At 37.3% G+C, this 23937-nt stretch overlaps 1 protein-coding gene across 7 annotated transcripts; it reads right to left on the reverse strand.

Moving 5' to 3' along the window:
• Window positions 1–729: 729 nt before the first annotated feature.
• LOC123771500 (uncharacterized) lies at window positions 730–22169 on the reverse strand. Of its 7 annotated transcripts, XM_045764080.2 has the most exons (12): window positions 21958–22169; window positions 21107–21169; window positions 20858–20986; window positions 18160–18321; window positions 17485–17615; window positions 12784–12849; window positions 9871–10021; window positions 8266–8475; window positions 5877–5957; window positions 3414–3845; window positions 2586–2683; window positions 730–2140 (listed from the first exon to the last, which is right to left on the reverse strand). In XM_045764080.2, the coding sequence occupies exons 1-12, from the start codon at window positions 22051–22053 to the stop codon at window positions 1573–1575; spliced, it is 2187 nt and encodes a 728-aa protein (XP_045620036.1). In that variant the 5' UTR covers window positions 22054–22169; the 3' UTR covers window positions 730–1572. The 7 variants fall into 7 exon arrangements, with proteins under 7 accessions (XP_045620036.1, XP_045620040.1, XP_045620037.1 ...); XM_045764084.2 differs by lacking the exon at window positions 18160–18321; XM_045764081.2 differs by lacking the exon at window positions 12784–12849.
• Window positions 22170–23937: the final 1768 nt, after the last annotated feature.

Below are 23937 nucleotides of genomic sequence, written 5' to 3' on the forward strand. Positions count from 1 at the left end.
AATTTCAGCTAATGTATAGCATAAATCTTCCAATAGAACAAATTTGTATATAAAATTAAATACTTCACTACTGAATAGGCTCAATTTGAACATGCCATTAGAGAGCTTCTCCATTTCCAATCACATCTAATTTTTTTTTTAACATACTGTAGTATGTCTATTAAATGTTTGTCTTATAATCAAGTTTATTTTATAAATAATAAATTCATAGTTATTTACAGTTATAATGTCTATTTTCATGTTTTAAGTGCCATTAAAGTGTGATCATATTCTGGAGTTCTAATAATGGCCATGAATGATTCTTCAGATGTAGATGATGAGTCACATGGCTGAAGATACGATGATCAAACCACACATCAGAAGACGGAGAAACGACAACGTTTTTGTCTGTTCTGGCCCATTATCAACTCGTGTGCGCCACGACTTGGTAATGGTCCACAGCGGACCAAAAGTTAGTCTTTTTCTGATGTGAGATTTGGTCATCATGACTTGTCAGGCTGTTGCTTCCTGCTGGTATTTTTCCCATATCATTTACTGCACCGAGAATTTTGTTTCATTAATTTTTTCTTATGCATTTTAACTATACCAAAATTAGTTTTTTTGCTTAGTTGCTTGATATTTTTTCCTTATTAGTCAACCAATTTAACAAAGACAATATTTTATCCCCCGTCCTCATTTTAAAATGTTAACTTATTGGTAATTGTTTTTGGTGTAAAGAAATTATAAATAACAAATTCACTTTTTATTTAGATTTTTTTTAAATTGATGCTTAAATTCTCTCTCAACATCCTGACTATGATGTAAGCTTACATCGATACATCGAATACCAAGCTTAATAAGCATTCTTTCCAGTTTACAATACCATAATTATACCAACTATAGATGTCAAGTTGATCTATGTTTACTATATATATATATATTACATATATAATATATATATATACATATATACACAACCATATATACACTGTATATGCAATCTTTTAATGCACTACAGCAAAGTTACCGGTATGCAAGTTGTACAAAATTAATTTTTTAATAATGACTATAATGTTAAATTGCCACATCTCTGCATCATTATTTTTGATAATTAATCACTACACCTTATACCATGAGAAACTGGAAACTATCAGCTAAACCAATCAACACTGAAGTACATCAAACATATCTAGATGACAAACTGTTATACAAAATTCACACCATGCACGCAGTCATAACTTCATTATTCCATTGACTTAAGTCTTAACAATTGTTTAATTTGAAGATACTTTATAAATTAATGTCTTTGATTTGCAAAATAGTATCCAATAATGTGTATTTTAATGCTTATGCAGCTGGCTTCATTTTTATCTTGACTTGCAACTAACAAGAACATATCTAATCTCAAGCAGAAGTCTTGCCATTAATGCCATACCAGGGAGAGAAGCTAAAATGCAGGTGCCAGTATATCTCGCCAGCTCAATTAATTTGGATGATCTGCCACCACACAGTCACTTACCTTAATTTATAATATACTACAGTACTTTACATGTACATTAAAATGATCAATCAATGTTAATAAAGCTCTAAAAATCATTTGTGGGCTGGTGGGGCATTTTCTAGAACCCATGAACTGCGGTGGGGTTCTTCCCGCACGTCGTCACTAGCCGAGGGACCGAGACGTGACGATGCCTCGTCCAAAGGTTGGGCACTGAGGTCTTGATTGGAGGGTAAGAAGTCTTCTGGGGAGTATGGGGTGTCACGCAAAGGTGCATAACCCGGTGTGAGGTCCTCTGGAGACGACTGATCAGAGGAAGAATCGTGGAGGAGGGACAACGTGTGGGGAGGTTGAAGCTGCCTGGTTCCTGAATGTAGTGTGTCTAATTCTAATCCTGTCAAAGACTCTGTAATACCAGAATACTCATCTTCGCCGAGGTCCTGCTGTTCGGGCATGGAATGTGTGGCTGTTGTCTCAGCCGTGTGCTGAGCAGCCCTTACATAACTCTGTAAAAATGTTGGCCATGACTGGATGGAAGCAGTTAGGGACATGGGTGGATCTACAACAGGAGTGTTGAGTGGGGTGCATATGGAAGTTGAAGCTTCTGCTAGTTCTTCGTCCAGCATTAATCCTGCGATAGCTTCATCACTGAGCATTTCAATGCTGAAAAACATTTTAAAATGAGCTATTATCAAGAAACATTAACTACCCATAAGTGCAAATATTTCAAGTTTATACTGTGCATGTGTGCTTATCTAGTATTCCAATATTTAGTTCAGTTGTTGAGTAGTATTACACAGCTTTGATTACAGTAACAATACTAATGATTTTTGAGAGAATTAATGCAATGGTGGTAATATACATTACAACACTAGAGAAACAGCTCAAATTATGATCATATTAATAAATAATACAACTAAATGTACAAAAATTATTAGTTATATGGAAAAAAGATACAAAAGTCATGATTATTTATGATAAATTGTGATTGGTAACATTACCAATCAACCCAATAAATTTCATGTCAAAAGCCAAATATTATAATTTGTAAGGTACGTAGACGGTAATGTTAAATGTCATCTATATTGAATGTGTAGAATATCCTTACCTGGCCAAACTCTCTGTATCAGACACGATGGAGTCCCGGTCCTCTACGGTGAGATACTGTGTTGCTGGTGATAATGCTGGGCTGCCCAGACCAATAACCTGTATTACAAGAAATATACACTACTGTTTCTGCTTAGTAATAAATAAGACGAATCATCAGATTCTATGTAAATATTGTATGGGTTAAAACTATTACTGTGCATTAAAACTTTAATGTGGATTTATGATTGTATTGTTGATCCAAAGAGGAAAATATATTTTTGGAAATGAATGTATTAACACAAAGCTTGATCCTTTCAAGCAACTATATATTGACAATAAATGTACTGTGTACTCATGACCAGGCCGACACCAGTGCGCAAGTCCATAGTCTCATGAGACTGATGGATGCCTACTACTACTACTACTACTCATGCTCAGAAAACTCATTCCTTCAGAATGTTGGGTGACCTGCAAGATATTACATCCATTGTATAACAGCATGGGAAAATGTATAGGTCTGGGTTTAAAAAGAGAGAGACTATGACTAGCTTTAATTTTGAGAGTGAAGGATTTGCTCAGTCAGATCTGAATAATACTGGGTTCGGTTAATAAGGTTTGTAGATTTGTGGAACAAATTGCCAGGTAATGTAATGAAAGTTGGGTAACTGGACTGTTTTAATCACAGGTTCAGATATGAACAGCAGCTACCTAGTATGAACCAAAAAAACAACTAATTCTTAGGTTTTACACAGTTAAATTCAACAATATCTCCAGATATATATATCCCGACAAACAACAGAAAATTTACAGTTAACAAATCATAATTCAGACGAACCAAAATACACACCTGCCAACCTGTTAGGTCTGTGTACGTAGCTGTCCCATCACCGTCATCCACCAGAACCTCTCCTCCATCCAGCACCAAGCTCCTGTCCTCCCTAGGCTCCAGTACCAAGCTCCTGTCCTCCCCTCCATCCAGCACCAAGTTTCTAGCCTCTCCTCCATCCAGCACCATGCTCCTGTCCTCCCTAGGCTCCAGCACCAGGCTCCTGTCCTCCCTAGGCTCCAGCTCCAGGCTCCTGTCCTCCCTAGGCTCCAGTTCCAGCTTGCTGTTTCCCCTGGGTTCCATTACCAAGCTGGCATTTTCCTCTCTAGCCACTTCACAGTGGGTCATAGCAAGAGCAGCAGCAGTGGCTCGGGAGGTAGCTGTAGTGGAAGATGTAGCTGCTGCCATACTGGAGGTTACAGAGACAGTGGTTGAGGATGCCACTGCAGTCTGCTGTTGAATGATAACAAAACTATATAAATACAGCACACAAAAGAAAACAAGAAGAAATTATTATGTAATACCCAAGAGGTATAATTCTAATACAGCTAATTTCATCATTCAAAATAAAATGTGGCAAGACTAAGATAATATGAACGATACACAAATAGGAGGCCATTATGAAAATCTCAAATGACAGCACTAAATATTAAATTCAGATGTGTACATAAAATGCACACTGTATTCATATGTATACAATACATACTGTACTTGTACACACAGCCGCACCTCCAAAAATCACCATCATATCATTCTGGACCCAATCCAAACTTGTGTAGAACTTCCCTCTTTCGGTTTTGTATTTAGTGCCAAATTTTCTATATCATGTAAAACTCAAAATGAAAATGAACCACAGAAAAGTATAGGCAAGGCATCTTCACTTCCTCAGAAAATAGGTTTACCAGAGCCTGTACCAAGCCCAAGAGTGTGAACGACACTGCATCATATTTCCCTAACACGGTTTCAGCCTAACACCTGGAGGAAGGGCTGAAAGAACATACATACATCCTCTAATACCTGTTGCACCTCTCTTCAGAGAGAGAGAGAGAGAGAGAGAAATAATGTCTGAGAAGAGCAATGGCAAAAGGTAGACCCTTAAAACTGACAGCACAGCATGCCTGAACCAAGAAGTGTAGTAAAGTCAGCAACCGAATCTCATTGGATCAGCACAAACACCTTGGGATAGTGTGTTAGTTGTTGCAGACACTGACAAAAAAAAGGTAGGTGAGGTGCTTAAATCCTCCTGTTGCACCTACTCTGCCTGAATCTGGGAGATGAGCTCTTGGCAGGCAAGAAATCTTTTTAACATCAGCCAGGCAGGTGCATGCCCTACAGTCAGATGCAATAAAAGGGGCAAAATAGTTATGGAACTGCAAGAAATCTCTTTTGGAACAAAATAAGAACATAAGCCCCATTAATGGAATCCAATTTTCCCAAAAATGCCACATTGAAGATGAAGAATCCTTTTTCCATTCTAGCAGAGAGGTACCACAGCTCAAATGCCACTTTCTCACATAAAATAAGAGATTGCATTCCAGTCAGGAAAACTGGGAACATGATACAGTACTGAAGACAAATTAGACGAACTAAACTCAAGAAGAGCAGTGTCATTTTGTGATACAATGTTCCTGTTCCCCATTAGTGACAACAACAACTTCTAGGCAGCACCTCAAGGTGAAATTGAGGAAACCCGTGAAGTACAAAATCGATGGCATCCTATATAAGCACAATGAACCAAACCCAAGGTGGAAAGGTTCATGCTTGAACTGCACAACGGGATGAAGGGGGTTCTTCATTTTTCCAACCTGAGGATAAGTGCCATCCAGCCTGGAAACCAAAATCCAGAAAGGGCCAAATTGGACCCAAGCTGCTGTTCCTCTCAACCCCTCCAACTGGACCACCACATCATTGAATGATGGTTTAATATCATCAGTATTCCTACTCGGTTATGAGTTATGTGAACCTAACATTAACTTCAGTAAACAAGTAACAATGAAAAATATTAATCTAGTTACAATAAATATCGTTATAAAATGCGATTCTTTAAAAACAAGAGAATGCAATGACAAACCTATGAAAGGTACAATACATTTACATTATTGAGATTCAGGCTATCAAGACCACTATTTCAATGGACAATGCACTTTAGAACAGAACAACCTAACAACCTAATCTACAAGTTTCCCACTGGTGGGGTTACCTGTGTCTTTCGTAGTCCTATAAACATAATATTGTAATTTAAAGTTAGATTTGGTCGAGCAAGTATAAATCCTTAGATGTATGTAAGTGAAGAGAGGAATGTGTTGAGGCCCCAGATCAATATTATGTACAAGATGGTACCAAATGCTTCTAATTTACCAAATAAGTGTAATGTAATATCTTCCATTCATTAATGCTTAAATTAATTACCATTTAATAACAACCGTACTGTAATATGCAACTAAAAGTTAATGTGTTTCTACTGTTGAGCTGAACTTGACTTACCCAAAAGTGTGTGTAATATGGGCCTTGATCAGGTCTGATGCACCAGTCTCCTCTCAAGTCCTGCCACCAACACTTTCCTATCTTCCAGATTGAGTACATTTAATAAGCTTCCAACTTACTACACTCTCAAGATATAAATGTAATTGTAACAAGTTCTCTTTCTCCATATTTAATTTAGGTTTATTGCTAAACAATAAACACATTCAATTTCTCCATCAATCCTCCTATTTTCATGATGTAATATAGATTTTTCATTTCCAATCATCATCCTTACAATAAATGTTTATCCAACACTCAGGAGGCTAATCCATAAATAAAATAATAATTTTGTTTCATGTATGTTATAGAATATTCAATTACTGTATACTGTGCAGTATTATGATTATGTGAATTATATAATAGAAAAATTTGTCCCATGATGACAAGGAACTTGCAATTAAACTTGTGACAGAGCTGGGGAAGACATTGGAGAATTACAGCCATCTCCAGCATATCAACTGCCTGTTAACTACTAGTTAGTGAACTACTTGTCATTTAGCCACCATCAGCTAGAAGAACTAACTACAATACAGGGTTGGAGGAGCCGACAGCCCTCACTTTCTACCTGGTGATCATTCATTAAGTGCAAAGCTCTGTAGGGGTAAATTCAGTTATGCTGACTAGTTAGACTTTAAGAATTGTCTTAGAGACAAGTCACTGTTTTTGTTGCTCCTAATTACAGTATTTGCACACAGAGATCACACTAACGTGATGCATCAAATGAACAAATCCACAAGGGCCGTGACGAGGATTTGAACCTGCGTCCGGTAGCATCCCAGACGCTGCCTTAATCGACTGAGCTACGACTCGGTCCCGGATGCAGGTTCAAACCCTTGTCACGGCCCTTGTGGATTTGTTCACAGTATTTGCATTTCTCACCATGGCTTACTGCTTCAGCTTTGTTTCCAAGGGTGTCTGGCACTGATTTATCGAAGATTGAGGGGCCAAACGGTATCTCCTCTGGTGCTATTGGGGGATATTTGTATGTATGAACCGAGTGTAATTATAGGATGAGAGCTAGGCTCGTGATGTCCCATCTTTATAATCTTTGTCACATGATGCTTTGAAACTGCTGATGGTTTTGGCATCCTTCGTTACCTCACTTAAATTGTTCCAACCAACCCAACCTCTGTTCGCAAAAACAAGAGCTGTCATATATTTTTCATGCACCTTTGAATCCTTAACTTGAATCTAAGACCATGTTCTTAAAGTTGCAGGTTTAAACAAAATTATAAGTCAATTGTAGTGTCCTGTCATTATTTTGTATGTGATCATATAATTTCTTTTATTGTCTAGTTTTGTCATGATTAATGCCTTAAGTATCTCCTCAATTTTGTTTTTTAGGTCCAGAATTGGTATGAATTGAATTGGCTACCAATGCCAATTGGTAGCATATCTTTGAACTTTTTCTATTTTCTATGTGTTTTATTATAATAATGCATTGTGTCGGGGGACAGACAGCCCAAGTGTATTTGTACAGGTTAGGCTTATATTGAGGTCCCCCCATCCCCCTCAGTTGAATTACTGACCCCACCCATGATGTTAACTCCCGAGTACTTGCTTACTGTTAAGTGAACAGGGCATTAGGCGATAGAAAAATGCACCCAACCATTTCTGTCCCACCCGGGATTCGAACCCGGAATTCTCTATTGAGAATCGAGAATGACTCTTTGGAATAGGGACACCATATAACTGCTGCATACTTCAATTTCTCTCATTCTCTCTCTCTCTCTCATTCTCACTCTCTCTCTCTCTCTCTCTCCCTCTCATTCTCTCTCTCTTTCTCGCTTTCTCATTCTCTCTCTCTCTCTCGCTTTCTCATTCTCTCTCTCTCTCTCGCTTTCTCATTCTCTCTCTCGCTTTCTCATTCTCTCTCTCTCTCTCTCTCTCTTGCTCTCTTTCTCATTAGTTTGAGTGAATACACATATACCTGTGTGTGTGGGGGCAGGGGGCAAGACTAATTGGAAAGTTCCTTATCATGGTTGAATGGAAATTGCCTAGAGCCTGGCATGTGATCATTGTTTTGAAAGAGCTGTGGCTGCTGGTTTTAGGGAGCAGCCAAATGACCTTCAGAAGTTTTTCATATTCAATACTCAAAGACCTATTTTTCCTTGCCCATTTTATATGAAATGCAATTGAATAGAAGAACAAAATAATCCTTTTGTTAATTCTAAAGCAAATCTTGGGTGGAAATTATATTTGTACTGCAGAAAGAACCTCTAATGGCTGCCACAAATTTAGCTTGCACAATTTGATATTTTTGGTGAAAATTTGTATCCACTGTAGAGACTGTTGGCGTTTAGTTTGCATCTATAAATTAGACAAGCAACTCTAAATGCCAGTATCTCACCACAGTTGCCATAATGGGTGCTGCCACCGGTCCCAGTTTTCCCGGTAATGATTTAAACTCCTGAGTATTGGCCTCTATACTTGATTCTGCATAGTGGAGGGGGTGCGTTGCAAGCTGGTGTCCCCCATCTATAGTTTGGAGCGGAGGTAAAGGAGACTCCGCCCCAACCCCAATGCCCCGCACACCCAGGTCTAGCTGAGACTGACGATTCTGAAAATAAATACAGTATTGTACTTAATTGTCTCTTATAATTATAATTTATTGAGAGGGGGGGGGATTAATTTGTCATCAGCTAGCTTTGGAATCTGAGCTCGTACTGCTTAAAGCATTCTACTGTACTTTCCTAAGCACAGAGCTCATGATAGGCCTTCCAAATACACATTGCTCCTTATTTTTCACAAGAGTTTAGCCCCAAATTAACCAATAAGAACTACAGAAAGAAAATAGAATACAAAAATTCAACCCTTTTGATTGTTACAATTTAAACGTGAAATGTACAGTGGTGCCTTGTTTAACGAATTTAATCCATTCCGGCCGAGCACGTCATGTACTCGTCATGTGAAACGCTCGTCTTGCGAAACAACAACACAGTCGTCGGAGGCGTCCGAGAACTGGCGGGAACGCTAGGAAGCCCCATGTGGTTTGCTCGTTAATTGAGCAAAAGCTCATCAATCGAGACGAATTTTCTGTGAGTGGTTCGCTTGTTACTCGAAATGCTCGTAACTGGAGTCGCTTGTCACTCGAGGTTCCACTGTACATATAAAAAAAAAAATACTTAGACTATAAAATTTAATTTATAAATGTAGAAAGGAAAAGGAAAAAATATATAGCTCCAACTGCAACTTAACATGTCAAATGTTCTGTAGAGTTAAGCACAAAGTAACTACAGGACGTTTGATAATGGCTTAGTCACTGGTCTTCTAGTTTGCAATCTACTTCATAGTGTATATTGGGTAACTCAGTTTACACCACAGCATTTACAATACAGGTACAATATATGGCATTATTTACCTTAAAATTCTTGACTATATACAGTACAGAAGTACTGTGTATAGGTTTCTTTTGAAAGTTGCCTTAGTCCTAGACCAGCCACCCATGTGTTACATTACATCACAAGGCTTGCACAACTTTTACATCCAGACCTGCGTGGTCATCCAGGCCTGTGTGACCATCTAGACCTATATATCAAACGCACTCGTCTGACTACCAGCTTACTCTTCGGCACATCCTACCATTCTCATGAGACAATATCCAGCACACACCTCTCCTACCTACACTACTCCAGCCCTCTGCATAACAGACAACTTTACCTTATCCTACTTGGTTATATATACTCTATCTTCAGCAAACTTAAATTCACTTTCCCTCTGCAGATGTTGAGAGCTTCAATGAAACATTCACCATCCAGCCAAATTGTAAAACAAATTTTGGAGTTAATTTTCAACTTCCATCCCAAGTGAAGATAATCATAAGAAATATAGATTTATGCTAAAATTAGCGATCTAATCATTTCAGTCACATTTAATGACTGAATTATACAATCAAGAAAATGCATTAGATTAATGTAAGAAACAACTTGCAGTGGCAGAACACCTGTAAACTTACACGGTGAATCTCATCAGAGATGGTCTCCAAGTTGGAGAGAGCTTGAGCATACGTCACCTTGGCTCTAGCAACGCTCTCCTCTAGCTGCCGAACTTGTTGCTTTTGGGCCTCGAGCTGTTGGTTGACTGCCGATTTAAGCTCAAAATACGGCCTGTTGGAAATACCCAAACACTTAATGAAAAGAGCAAACCTGAAATCTAAGATTTCTTAATTTGAGCATTTGAGCATAGGGATATTAATGCAAATACATAGTGATAGAGCAAGTAAAGTTGTCAACATTTTATTGCAAGAATACATTAATCAGGCCAGACCAACTTTACTAGCAGAGATATTAAGTGACAGAACTCTCTCTTTACACCTACAGTGTATGACTAGCTGACCATATAACTCCAAAGAATGAAGAGGCACAATACTAGGGCCTGCCAAGACTTTGATCACCACTCTAAACAACCGTGAGGTCCATAACTTCCACCACTACAATCCCATCCTCAATAACTATGGAACATATAAACTATCTTAAGAAAATTTAATCATCACTTGATAACAAAAAACATTATTCCACATATAAATTAGTGTATATTACCACAATTAATGCACAAATTTTATCATAATACTTTATAAAAAATACAGAGGATCAGATTATAAGATACAGTACTGTATTTTATTTTTATCAAACAATGAAGTAATTTGTTGCAATTCAAAGCCTCAATTAACTAACCAGTCAACTGGATTATCTTAAACATTTGTCAAGAGGCAATAATACACCAAGAACCTTGTAGAGCTGAGGGTAAAGTGAAATCTACACTAGTATAATTATTATACTATTATACTAACGTGCAAGAAGAGCCACACATCTATAGATCATCCAATAAAATCAGCCGACTCCTAGAGGGTTACTACTGCTCAGCTTAGACTCGGCTATAAGTATCTCTGGGAAGTTGTATCATCTGCTGATATGTAGCCAAATGTAAACTGTGTAGCAAAACAATTCGCACACCATTATTTTTTTTTCCACACAAGTGGGTACAAAAAGGCCAAGAGCTTTCCCTACCCATGGCTCATGGTAAGCTTTACCGCCAAGTTTCCCAGCAACACCACCCCCCAATTGTTTAACATCCAAGTACCCTGTCATTGCTGGATGAAAAGAGGAATACAGTTAAGGATTAGCACCTAGTCAATCCTCCCCAGCCTGAACACGAACCTAGGCCAAATTGCTCGCAAAGTGTGGGGCGAGTGTGTTGCTATGGAGACAGTCACTATGTGATGAAGTGTAATAAGATACTTGAATTTAGAGAAGCTCTATAACAAATGGTCATATAATGTCTAAATATTTCATTCATGATTCTCTACTACCAGAAATTTTAGCCAAATATCATTAGTTTGCTAACTGTAGGTAGTAAATATGGGTAATTAACCATTCCACCGCTGCCCACTGGACGAGGGGTGCTGTGCACGATAAACATATCAATTATGACACTAGCTCATCCCATATGCAAGTTGCTTAGCTTAAAAGACAGTATGTGTGGTTGGTATCTAACTCTCTATTGATATAATACTATACATTCAATTTTGTAAGTACCAAATCAAGACTATCTTGCTTGGCTAAATGAATTCTAAGGTTCAGTCCCTGAGCCCATTATGTGCCTCTAACCATTTCCACTGCCACCCACAGGATGGGTATGGGGGTGCACATAAATGAACTAAATGAAAAATGTAGAAGTTTATCAAGCCTCAGTAGGTTTCACCATTAATGCAACCTTTAAATATCACTGGCAACTCAATTCAGTCTTCATAACAATCCTGGATCCTACAGTACAACATTAACTACATACTCCCTCCTTACTATAATGTAAGTACAGTACACTATAATATAAATATACTTACATTATAGCATATTAAAAAAGTTCCTTCATTTTGCAAATTCACAGAGACCTGCTGAGACCTGCGATCAAAAATAAGCTGAAAAACTTAGCCACACTGAACACTGCCTAAGCTTAACTAGTTGGTGTTGAGACTCATGTAAAGCTTGCAAGCAAAGGGCTAAGCTACAACAAAACACTTCAAAGCATGATGATAAAACTGCAAGTCATCCAACAAACTTGAGAGCAAACAGAAATTCACGGTTACTTGAAAACTCACTCCTATATATTAGTTTACAAAAATATCTTTAGGAGAAATGTAAAAGAATATTCATGATTTTTAATACCTAATAAGCACTCTTAACTACTATACAGTGAAAAGTATAATTTAAAAAGTGCAATATAGTGAAAAAGGATTTTTAAAAAAGTGCTACACAGTGAAAAAATTGTAATTTAAAAAGTGTGCTAACAGTACAAAACATGGCAATCAAAAAATAAAATAAAATATCTACTTTAAATACAAAACAGTACTATGCAACATATGAAATCTTTATATAAACAAAAGTAGCCAAGCCAGGGCCAAACAGAGGCAGCTCCTCCAATTCGTATAATGCAGGCATATTCTCTCTCACAACATTCAAGCATATTCATTTACTTGGCTTTCACCAGCATTGGTATTACTTGAACTACATATATTTGTTATTTAAAATGCATAGAAGACAAGTGTTGCATACTGCTAAGTGTTTACTTAAATCTTCATGATGACGAGATCTTGTACAATTTATGGCACGACTATGGGTGCGTCTTTTCATAATTGGTTTATCTTTTATAAATGAAATTATAATTTAGGAAAAATTATAAATATAGGAAAAAAATATAACATTTATAGTCTGTATTGTTTGCAACCCAAGCATAATTTGTACAGTATTTGCTAGTAAAGTAAGCCTCTTGTTGTGATGTGTTAGACCTGCATGGAGAGCTAAGCCAGGGTGTGGCCCTGGTGTTGCTAGCTGGTTGAGGACCTACTTGCAGCAGCTGGTGAGGACCTACTTACAGCAGCTGCAGCTGGTGCATCCTCACAAGGTTATTCATTTGCAACAGGCTGCGACGTGCATTCAAACTTGGGAGAGAAACAAAAACGGGAAGAATAACCAGCAGTCAAGATGCAGGCAGTAAAGTTCTCACCTACAATGCCAAGAATAAAGCTTTTAATGAAAATTATGGCTAAGATGTAATAAAAAAAAAGAACATCAAAACTTAAGGTTGATCTGGCAGTTTCTTTGCCGGTCAACACACAACTTACTTGACACAGTAACACAAGAAAGGAAAACAGCTCACCACTTATTAAACATTCCATCTACCAAAACATTCCAATAGAAAATTCCTCATATTTAAGGACTGAGTATTTTAGCATAAGACTGCAAAGTGCCTAATAAACAGTTACTTTAATAACTAGGTATGAAACAACATTCACTAGTAATTAAAGTAAAGCACACATTTACATAAAAAATGCCTATTGGAAATAAAAATTATAAGGGGGAAATAAAAAATTATAAGGGGGTAAAATTATAAGGGGAAATAAAGATGCCAAACTATAATAGCACTAATAGTACAGGCTTTATTATCTACCACTCTCCACCTATCTACTGTACTCTGTATTCTTTTTTTTTTTAATAGAGTATTTTCATGCAGCTTTGATATATTTCTGTACAAGCCTTCATTTCAATAAACTATTTCTCCATTTGTGCAAACACCTGAATCTCAGAAGGGCATTGAAATCATACGTCAAGCTTCATGAACTTGCTCCTCTATATAGAAGCACTCTGCTTGCCCAATACCTGAAAACCTCTTGAGAGGATGGCTGACGGTAAACTCTTCCACAATCATTTCCAACGCCTAACACTCTTGATACCTTGAAGTATTATGATAGTGTGTGTGTGTGTGTGTGTGTGTGTGTGTGTTAAATTCTAGACGATGGGTTGGTGAATATAAGTAAAGCAGTTTCTACTTGTTTTTGCTGAAGTAAAATTTACAGAAATACAATTTTGCTTGGAAAGAAGTACATTAGTTAATTTCATTTATTGTCACATTTGGCCAATTTTTTTTTTTAATTTTTGATCAGTATAGTACAGTGTAAACAGCTGAGAGAACTTGTCTACATTCAAGGGAATGAGTAGAACTTTAGTCATGAAGGGGCCATCTTAATAAAATAAAATGAAAATAAATAAAAAGAGTCACCATTTAAAAAGCTAATACTGTACAGTACTTAAGAGATTAATAAAGCAATTTACCAAAATTTCTATTTCACGAAGAGAAGGGTTTATGAAAGATGGAAGAGATGCATGGACAAGAAGGATGAGCTGGAGGATGCGATGGATGACCAAATAGATTGACAGAGAAGTGTGCTGTGGGATTCCTATGCAAATTAGAAACCAGTAATAAACAAAACCAATAATTTACTTTCAAAACTCGCTTCCATTTATGGAAAACATTTTGCAAGTAAATGTTTGGAAACTGTAGTCTATGTGCATTGCTGCTCTTAACATTTTAGAACATGTTTTACGTAATTATCAGACACTCAAGTCAGTGTATCACATTCCTATAGTTGGACAAGTGCATCGTGGCTAGCCTAACAGCTGTGCTAAAGGGCACGTGCACTCTATCATGATAAATAACCTATACAAACATAATGCACTGTATATATACAGAGCATTGTAATAAAGGTTGTATCTGGAGATGTACAAATAATAAAGAAACAACCGTACCTTTCATTCCCTTATTATTCCAAGCCAAGGAACTAAGTTATCTAAAAAAAACTCTGGTTTCTGCTATATTAATAGGATATGGTAAAGACTGGAGGTAGAGATAATCAAAGGTGTATTACAAATACCGTACGTGCATGTTCAAAAATTCTGATCCCATCTTTCCAGCATTCCAAATAGCTGTCCCTTTTTGGCCTACTTTTCACCAGCTTTTACTTATATCTACTGATATGATACAGTACATATTTGACCATAATCAGACAAATGAGTAATATATAAAATGATTGTATCCATATAAACAATCATTATACATGAAAACAACAGTAAATATCTTTTAACTTACCTGTTTGTAGCACAAACTGGTCTTGATAGCCCAGAGGCAGCAAAATGCAGGTATAGTACTATATTATGCTGTCTGTTAAACTTGTGCAGTCACCCTCAACTGGGTTTGAAGTCATGCTCAGGTTAGAGTCACTCTTTCACCTACATACTGTATCCCTGCACACCAGTAGCCAGCCCAAGCTACAATGCTGTGCTAGTCATTAGTAGACTGAGGGGTTTTAAAATACAGCTGGAAAAGATCATCAGGGGGGGGGGGGGACCTTTGACAAGCCGCCAGCTTCCTGTTCTCATCGAGGACACTAATATTAGTGGACCTCAGGTAAATTCAGGTTAATAGAGCCTAATCCAAATCCTCATGCTTAAGGTTTAATTTTGTCACTCCTCTTTCCATCACTGCGCTCCATTCTGCTAACAACCTATACAATCTGCTACTTTTGTCTTCTTGTCATAGGAACAGCAGCTATTACACTATGATAAGCATTACCACTGCCAGCCACTTTCTTCCCCAGCCATAATTGTGCTTCTCTAATAACTCAGCTTCCTTATTTATTGTAACAAAGTTTCTCTTACCCTTGCCTAATACACGCATATTGCACAAAGAAAACACACGGTCATTATGCATATCCTCACGGTAGGTTTAAATGAAGCAGAAAATCACGAACTTGCTTGTACAATTTAGTACGGTATAAGGATGGTAAATCATAAAAGCATTCTTTTAAATAATAATTACAAATAAATTGTATTCTGTACTGGGAAGATGGGATTCCTCGAGCATAGCTCTCATCTTGTAACTACTGTACACTAATTACATTCAATTATTTAGATAAATACATTGATGTGGTAGAAGACTTGCAAGTTCAACTTTAATTATCTTTATGTTTGATGCTTCACTTATTTGCTTACAAAATGTAATGTTGCTGTTTAATAACCACTTATGTACACGTGACAAAAACAGTGAGTTCTGTATATAGCCCTAAATGTAGTATGTGCACCTATCTTGTTTGTAAACATATCCCTGGCACAGCTGAGAGGAAGTGTTGTGCAACACGCACACCTTTGCTGTTGTATTCTACTTGGAAATACCCTCCATCCATAAATTCACACACCAGCAGTAAAACAAATTCGCCAATTTCATTGAGGGTTAAAAGAGCAAATAAAGCAGAAAAGGAAAAAAAATATATGACCTGCTGGAAATTACATTATGTGACAAACTAATAATGATAGATTTAAAATGCTGACCTTCCAGAATAAATTTTTCCGACGGATCCAAATTTCAGAAGGAAGATTTGTTCTATTATATAGAGTACAGTACTGTATTTCACTATACGAAGACCCTGATTTGGTGAGGCAACTGAATAATGATTTATAATCAGTATTAGGCTATTATTATTTGTTTTTATTATTACTTTTTAATTATTACTTTTTCCTTTTGTAAATGAATAACGTACATTATTTTTTCAACTACTGCATTAGCGAATAAAGTTGATAACAGTATTTCAATTGTTTTTATTTCGCAAATGTCATCAATTAAACTACCTACAAGTCTCCTTCATTCTTACTTTCATCGTCATACAAATGGATGAGCAAAACAAACTGCAACTTTTATCCTTACACTAACACACACACACAAGCAAAATGAACTACACTACTACTAGGGAAGAAGTCATTCACTGTTCCATACAACTCTTTCTTAACAAGCTACTCATTCCTTACGTCTCTCATTTTATTTCACTTCTGCTCCTATATTTACTCCAATGAACAAATCCACAAGGGCCATGACGAGGATTCGAACCTACGTCCGAGAGCATCCCAGACGCTGCCTTAATAAGGATTAGGTTCGAATCCTCGTCAAGGCCCTTGTGGATTTGTTCATTTGATGCATCACGCTATTGTGATTTTTGTGTGTAATATTTACTCCATTCTGCTCTTCGTTTTGATTAACTATCACTATTGTACTTTCTACTCCTTTTCTCAATCAATTATTCGTTTAACATTTCACATGACGGTATGAGCCTGCCTGTGTTGTCTTGGGCTCTAGTAGAACGCCGATTCAAGATCCAAGGAAAATTGTAAATTGATCCAAGGTAAATTGCAATATCAATTTAACATCTAGTACATCTAATTCACAATGTACTTGTCTAATTCTCAATTCGCAAACTTTTAAACATTTCTAAAAGGCATCTATACCTATATTTACACTTACTGATGACAGGGACAAATCTTTAATTTGAGCAGGACTCTTTTTTTTATTATACGGTATGCAGAAAAAAGTGCAAAAACGAAAGATTAGGTGCATGGGTAACTCCAATAATGGCTGTATGCAAAATTTTCAGTTAAAGGATAAGCTATACCTGTACTTATTCAATAGGTACAGTAACTCAAGCCATTGAAAAAATAATCACAGTACAGGTAATCTCTTATTATCGGAATGACCCAATTTCATTTGAGAATACTAAAGTGTTGTGCTTTCTTCTCTAAGTTTGGTTGATAAATTACACAAACATGCTTAACATTCAACCATTTCACTCTGACAAATGAGAAACCAGAGATGTCCATTCTAATACTAGAGTGAAATGAAGTGTAAAAAGTATCTAAAGGAATATACAGTACCACAATGGATAATGACATGCAAAGGGAATATGTATTTTTACCTGGACTTTGCAATGGCTCTCTTCAACTCTTTTTGTAGAGCTTTGACTCTGGTCTCGGCCTCATGGTAGAGTGCCGACGTACGACGATGCTCAGCTGCACTCTCAATTTTTTCACGTTCCGCATCATTAACCTAAACAAGTGGTAATGGCACCATGACACACAAGTAATAAAGACATCATGTACATGTAATCACCTGTTCTATCTCTGCACGAGGTGAATCTAGCTAAATTAAGGACCAGATGAGAGATGGAATGAAAGGTACAGGACCAAAAGCAAAGGGTAATGGAAGAGTGCAGGGAAATCCATATCAATGAACACACACACACATGATACATTATTAAGCTACTGCCATCCTACCTCTCCATTCATTTACTTTCATTATATCTCCCTAAAACTTTTACAAAACCATGCATTTTAATGGCTCAACTAATACATTTTTCAAATGTTTATCATACAACTTCAATGTGTAAATACTCTGGTAACCTTTTCAGCCTTTAAGTCTTCACATATAACTTTGCAGCCCTCAATCCCTTGGCTTTGAATGCTAACCACATCACAATAGTTACATGTATTGGTTTTGTGCCATCTCAGGATACTTAAAGAAAGCAAAAGTACCGTACAACTAAAACGATGAAATATAAAATAGCAAAAAGCCTTTGTCTACATGACTGCACCTTGGAAGTGGCATGATTGAGCATCTCCTGCCAAGTATGGTCGAAGACGCATCCCTTCTGCATGAGTCCCTCTTCTGCTAGGAATACCATCTCGCGTGCCGCAGCATGCTGGCTCATGGCACGCTCGTAACGCACTGCAGCTGCCTGGGTCTCCCTGAGTGCCTACAAAAATATTTTTTGTATAGCACTCAACCTAGCATCAAAGGACCCACAGCTGATAATATCTTTAACAATTCCAAGCAATGAAGAATGTAACGGTAATGTCTACTAAACTTGGAGGAATAAATGAATAATATTAATGGTCATTACTTTTAAACTAACTCATCCATTGCCTTATAATAGCTAATTATCAGACAGTATGAATAGACAATATCTAAGGAAACCAAGAAATTTGAGGGGAATATTGACATAATGACAAACTTACGGTCAAAGCCTTGTTAGGAATTTCGTCTCTAAAAAGTACTATAGTGGCATTGTACCATCAACTTTTAAATGCTATAAATTCACCTATTTAGAGTATCATTTTGGCAGATAAAATTATAGCTGTCCCACCATTATTATAGATGTCCCACCAACTCAATATATTTTGAAGAAAAAGACTACCTGTACAATACTGTATACAGAAATGCAACATTTTAGAGCCATGAAAAAAACTGCTAAAGCTTAGAAGTTCTTAGCTAGGTGACCAAGGTTGCTCCCCTAGCCAGAGCCTCAAGTACACACTGGATACTGGTCACTTCAATTGACCAGTTGATCAATTCAATTGACCTGAATTGATCAATTCAGGCACTAATTGATCTTTACCCCCACACAAATATCTATCCTGATGATATCAATTAACCGAGGCAGGGAGTATGTGGAGAATTCCTCCGTCCACAACCCAGTAACTCGTTATAAAACAAAAGAGCAGGACACTACTCGACACCCTGTTGTTTAATACCAAGTCATTTATCACTACTAATTACTGACTAGTAACTAGCTGCTACACTTATCAACACCAGGTGGCAACCAAGTCATCTGAATTAGTTCACAGGAATTTGCATGCTTCTGGTCTACTGACAGCATGCTTGCTGGCTGGGCATTGAGGCTGCTACCTTCCTGTGTCGTTGATTTCATGATATTCCTCCTGTTTCTGCTCCACTACATTCAATGGGTGTTATCTGGTAGGGGCCTCTCAGTAGCTCCTTGAGCATGCTTTGAATTCAGAACCAATTTCATCTATCAACCTCAATAGATGGTCAGTTTTTTAGAAAATAGTGAAATGGGCTTACCCATGGGAGAAAGCAGAGGGAGGCGGCTCATTGCAAAGGAGAGCAGCTGCACGTTAAATGTTAAAATACAGTGCACACAATCATGACAAGACTGAAGGACAAACAACAAGGAATGAAAGGACAACTTCAGAAAGACCACCAATGGCCCCAAGCCCCAATAACAGCTGTGGATAAAACGGTAAATAAATCCGTAAAAGCAGCGAATACAGCCAGAACAAAGCTGGCTGGCTGGCCAGAACAAAACACCATATGGAGGACACGGGGGTCTAGAACTAAAGGGACACGCAAAACTGACAACAAACAGCCCTGATCCAAAAAGTGTGAAAAAAAAGGGCACACCACAATCACAGGACAGAGGGAATAGCAGACTCCAAGCCAGAATACAATACAAAGAATGCCTGAGACTGCTAAGATGTGGCAACAATTAATGAATCAAGGAAAGTCTAGCCTAAAACGTACACCAACTGCAACCAATATGGAGGCCACACATTCAAAAGAACATTTAATTTAGCACCAAGTTCAAGTTTTGAAGAAGGCACTGATGTACCTGATGCTGAACATCTGTGGCAATATCTATCAAACATTATTCCAGTAACCAAATTAAATCATGCCCCCTACCTTTCATCTTCAAAATGCCAATCTTTCTCAGACTTTGTCCTAGTAAAAAACGGAAATCTGAAAAGTAAAAATACTAGTACAGACCAATAGTTCGGTCAAGTTTCACAATTTAACTGCTGCAAGATTCTTATCAAGCTCTAAAGAGTCTTGAGGTCATGGCACCTCAAATTACCAACATTCTTATAATATTCCTCTTTAAGTTGGTCACAGATTTATATTTCCTCTGGTTTTATACAGTATACATTATGTGAATAACTGATTTCACCTCAGCATTACTAAAATATGACTATTTGTATACATCTACAGTATTTGGAAGATAATATATAAAAGCAACTTTCCTTAAATTTCATGCACCAATGATAGTATGTATGAAGCACTCCTTAACAAAATTCTTGCACATTCCACATTTAACACTTGCTTACACTGCGCAGGTTAGACAGGTTATGAGACTTAGTGTGGCCGTGTGGGGCAGTAGAGTGAAATTGCCAAATCACAGGTGGACATAAACATGTAATGAGATGGTGGAATAAAACAGGAATTGAAAATAAAATTAAGACTTTTATCCCAAATAAAATGGTACAAAAAATGAAGCTAGTTAAAATAAATATTTATATTTTATTTTTACACTTACATTTATACACACCAACATGCACCATTTAAAATCTTAATAGCAACAAACTTACGTATTTTCATATTAAAATAACAAAACCCACATTATGTAAGAGCAGAAATAACATAAATATTCCCCTTAGTACTGTACTGTACTGTACCCACCTATACAATATTAGCAAGCTACAGACTGGGATTACCTGTTTTGCATTGATGCGGGCATCATAATACGGACGAGACTGCTCCACACATTTACCCAGCCTCTTGGCCAAGAGGTCAATACGATGAGTGGAGTCAGCAAGCAGTTGCCGGAATAACATACGCGCCTCCTGCAACATCAGTTATGTCATAATGTCCCTCCGGTTTTCAACCGCTTTTATATACAGTATATATAAGCATTTTATACATATATATTTTTTGTAATAATACATATTAAAATGTATACTTACATCAAGATCAACTTCCAATTTATTAATGGTATCAGTCGAGGTGTTGAGTCGTTCTAGCTCAACCTGCAAAATAGAGTTGACAGTTTCCAAAACAACACATTACTGACCAGTGGTAATATATTCTTTATACTGTATATTATTCAATACAAAAAAATGGCAATGTATATATACCAGTTTACATTATAAATAATGTAAAAGATACAAGTGATGGATATTCTAAAACTTTTAAAACTAAAAATAAATTACCTGGTAAGTACAGTACATTCATATAACATTTAATAAATATTGAAACATTCAAGTTGAGTTAACTTCTTATTTCACGAACGTAAGCTTAAGTGATCCTAGAGACTCGTCCCGGCAACAGTATCTGCCTGGAGCCTGCGATCTGGGGATTTATCCCGGTCAAATATTTTCACCTGGAGCCATGGTCTGGGGGACACTTCCAGGTCATAGCCCACCTGGAATCCCAGGATTAATCCAGGTCATAGCCCACCTGGAATCCCAGGATTAATCCAGGTCATAGCCCACCTGGAATCCCAGGATTAATCCAGGTCATAGCCCACCTGGAATCCCAGGATTAATCCAGGTCAATGCCCACCTGGAATCCCAGGATTAATCCAGGTCAATGCCCACCTGGAATCCCAGGATTAATCCAGGTCAATGCCTACCTGGAATCCCAGGATTAATCCAGGTCAATGCCCACCAGGATCCTGGAATACCAGGACTTATCCAGGTCAATACCCACCTGGATCCTGGAATCCTACGACTATCCCAGGTCAATGCCCCCCTGGATCGTGGGGCTTGTCTAGATCAACAATACCCACCTGGATCCTATCCAGGTCAACACCCACCTGGATCCTGGGATCCGGAGACTCGTCCAGGTCAGCACTCAGGTTGTCCGAGCTGACCCTCTGTCTGGGCTGGTCACTCAGGTCCACCTCCTCCATCTTGGACAACGGCGGCGCCTCCCTCACCCCTCCACACCCCAACCCATGAAAATTAATCTACTCCCGCCCCGTTTCAACTCCACGAATAAGCCAGGACAACCCCCTACAGTTTCGTCTGCAGAGCTGGCAGTATAAGTGCCAGGAATACACAAGTTAGAACCTATAAAAGAAGATTCCAATGCCTCAAGATGGGAGATAATCAGGAACAAAGGAGCATCAACTATACGTTTAACGCATTGGGGTTTTGGCCACCTGCTGTATATTCTTTTTTCTATGATATTTTGATTGACAGGAACTCATTAAACTAATAGGATGCAGAAGCCCAATGCATCTAACAGATATATATATATATAAATATATATGTCTATCATTGCCTCACATGATAAATAATCGTGTGAGTGTGGCTATAGCTGTGTGATGCTCCGGTGATTATTCCGGTTTACTATTTGTTTACAGGAAGGGAATAATCAGGATTACCCTACACGCTCAATTTTAGCGATTTTGTTTCACATTACACCAATGATAGATTATTAACATATAATTAATATTATATATATATATATATATATGTCGTACCTAATAGCCAGAACGCACTTCTCAGCCTACTATTCAAGGCCCGATTTGCCTAATAAGCCAAGTTTTCATGAATTAATGTTTTTTCGTCTACCTAACCTACCTAACCTAACCTAACCTAGCTTTTTTTGGCTACCTAACCTAACCTTACCTATAAATATAGGTTAGGTTAGGTTAGGTAGGGTTGGTTAGGTTCGGTCATATATCTACGTTAATTTTAACTCCAATAAAAAAAAATTGACCTCATACATAGAGAAAAGGGTTGCTTTATCATTTCATAATACAAAAATTATAGTAAATATATTAATTCAGGAAAACTTGGCTTATTAGGCAAATCGGGCCATGAATAGTAGGCTGAGAAGTGAGTTCTGGCTACTAGGTACGACATATATATATATATATATATATATATATATATATATATATATATATATATATATATATATATATATATATATATATATATATATATATATATATATATATATATATACAAATTGGTTTAATAAGTTGTGTAAATGCAGATTTTGCCGATTAAAATGACATTCTTATAAAGCAACTAACACAGTACAGTATACTAACAATTTAGACTTCATGGGTGTCACTGCCCCCCGCCCCCCCCCAGGGCACACAACTTCTAAGACCAACGTTAATTCAACGTTTTTTTCAACGTTGAATAAACGTTCATGACATTGAATTGGAGTTGTTCTTGGATATCGTGGTCACTGGGCCATGGGTGGCTATGGTGGCCGACCCTTACCGCCCATGTTGGGCACCAGAATAATTTGATTTCTGCAAATGAAATTCATCTGAGGGGTCACTGACATATATTGGTCTCGACGAAAGAAAGGATTAGTAGAAATTCTAAGAGAGAATCAAATAGTTTCCGACTTTCATATTATTTCACCTGTCAGCTAATGATATTAGGTGAACATGCTTGTGCTTTAATTTTATTTAGTAGCCCCTCATATATAATATGGTATTAGTAGTAGAAGTAGTACATTGTACTACCTAAGCTTTTAATCAAAACAAAATGCATAAATTCATTCAAAATGATCTGCTACCAGAAATTTTAGCCAAATATCCCCAGTTTGCTAACTGTAGGTAGTAACTAAGTGATTGTAACCTATCCACCGCTGCCCACTGGATGGGGGGCGGTGTGCAGGACAAACATATAACTTGTGACACTATCTCTCCACATATGTCAGTTGCTTAATTTAGAACATGTACTTGAGGTCGATCTCGAATCCATTGTTGATGTGATGACTTATATTGAATTTTTTAACTAGCTCATCAAGATTGTAACTTGCT

The sequence above is a fragment of the Procambarus clarkii genome, chromosome 76 (genome assembly GCF_040958095.1).
Source record: "Procambarus clarkii isolate CNS0578487 chromosome 76, FALCON_Pclarkii_2.0, whole genome shotgun sequence".
Classification (NCBI taxonomy): domain Eukaryota; kingdom Metazoa; phylum Arthropoda; class Malacostraca; order Decapoda; family Cambaridae; genus Procambarus; species Procambarus clarkii.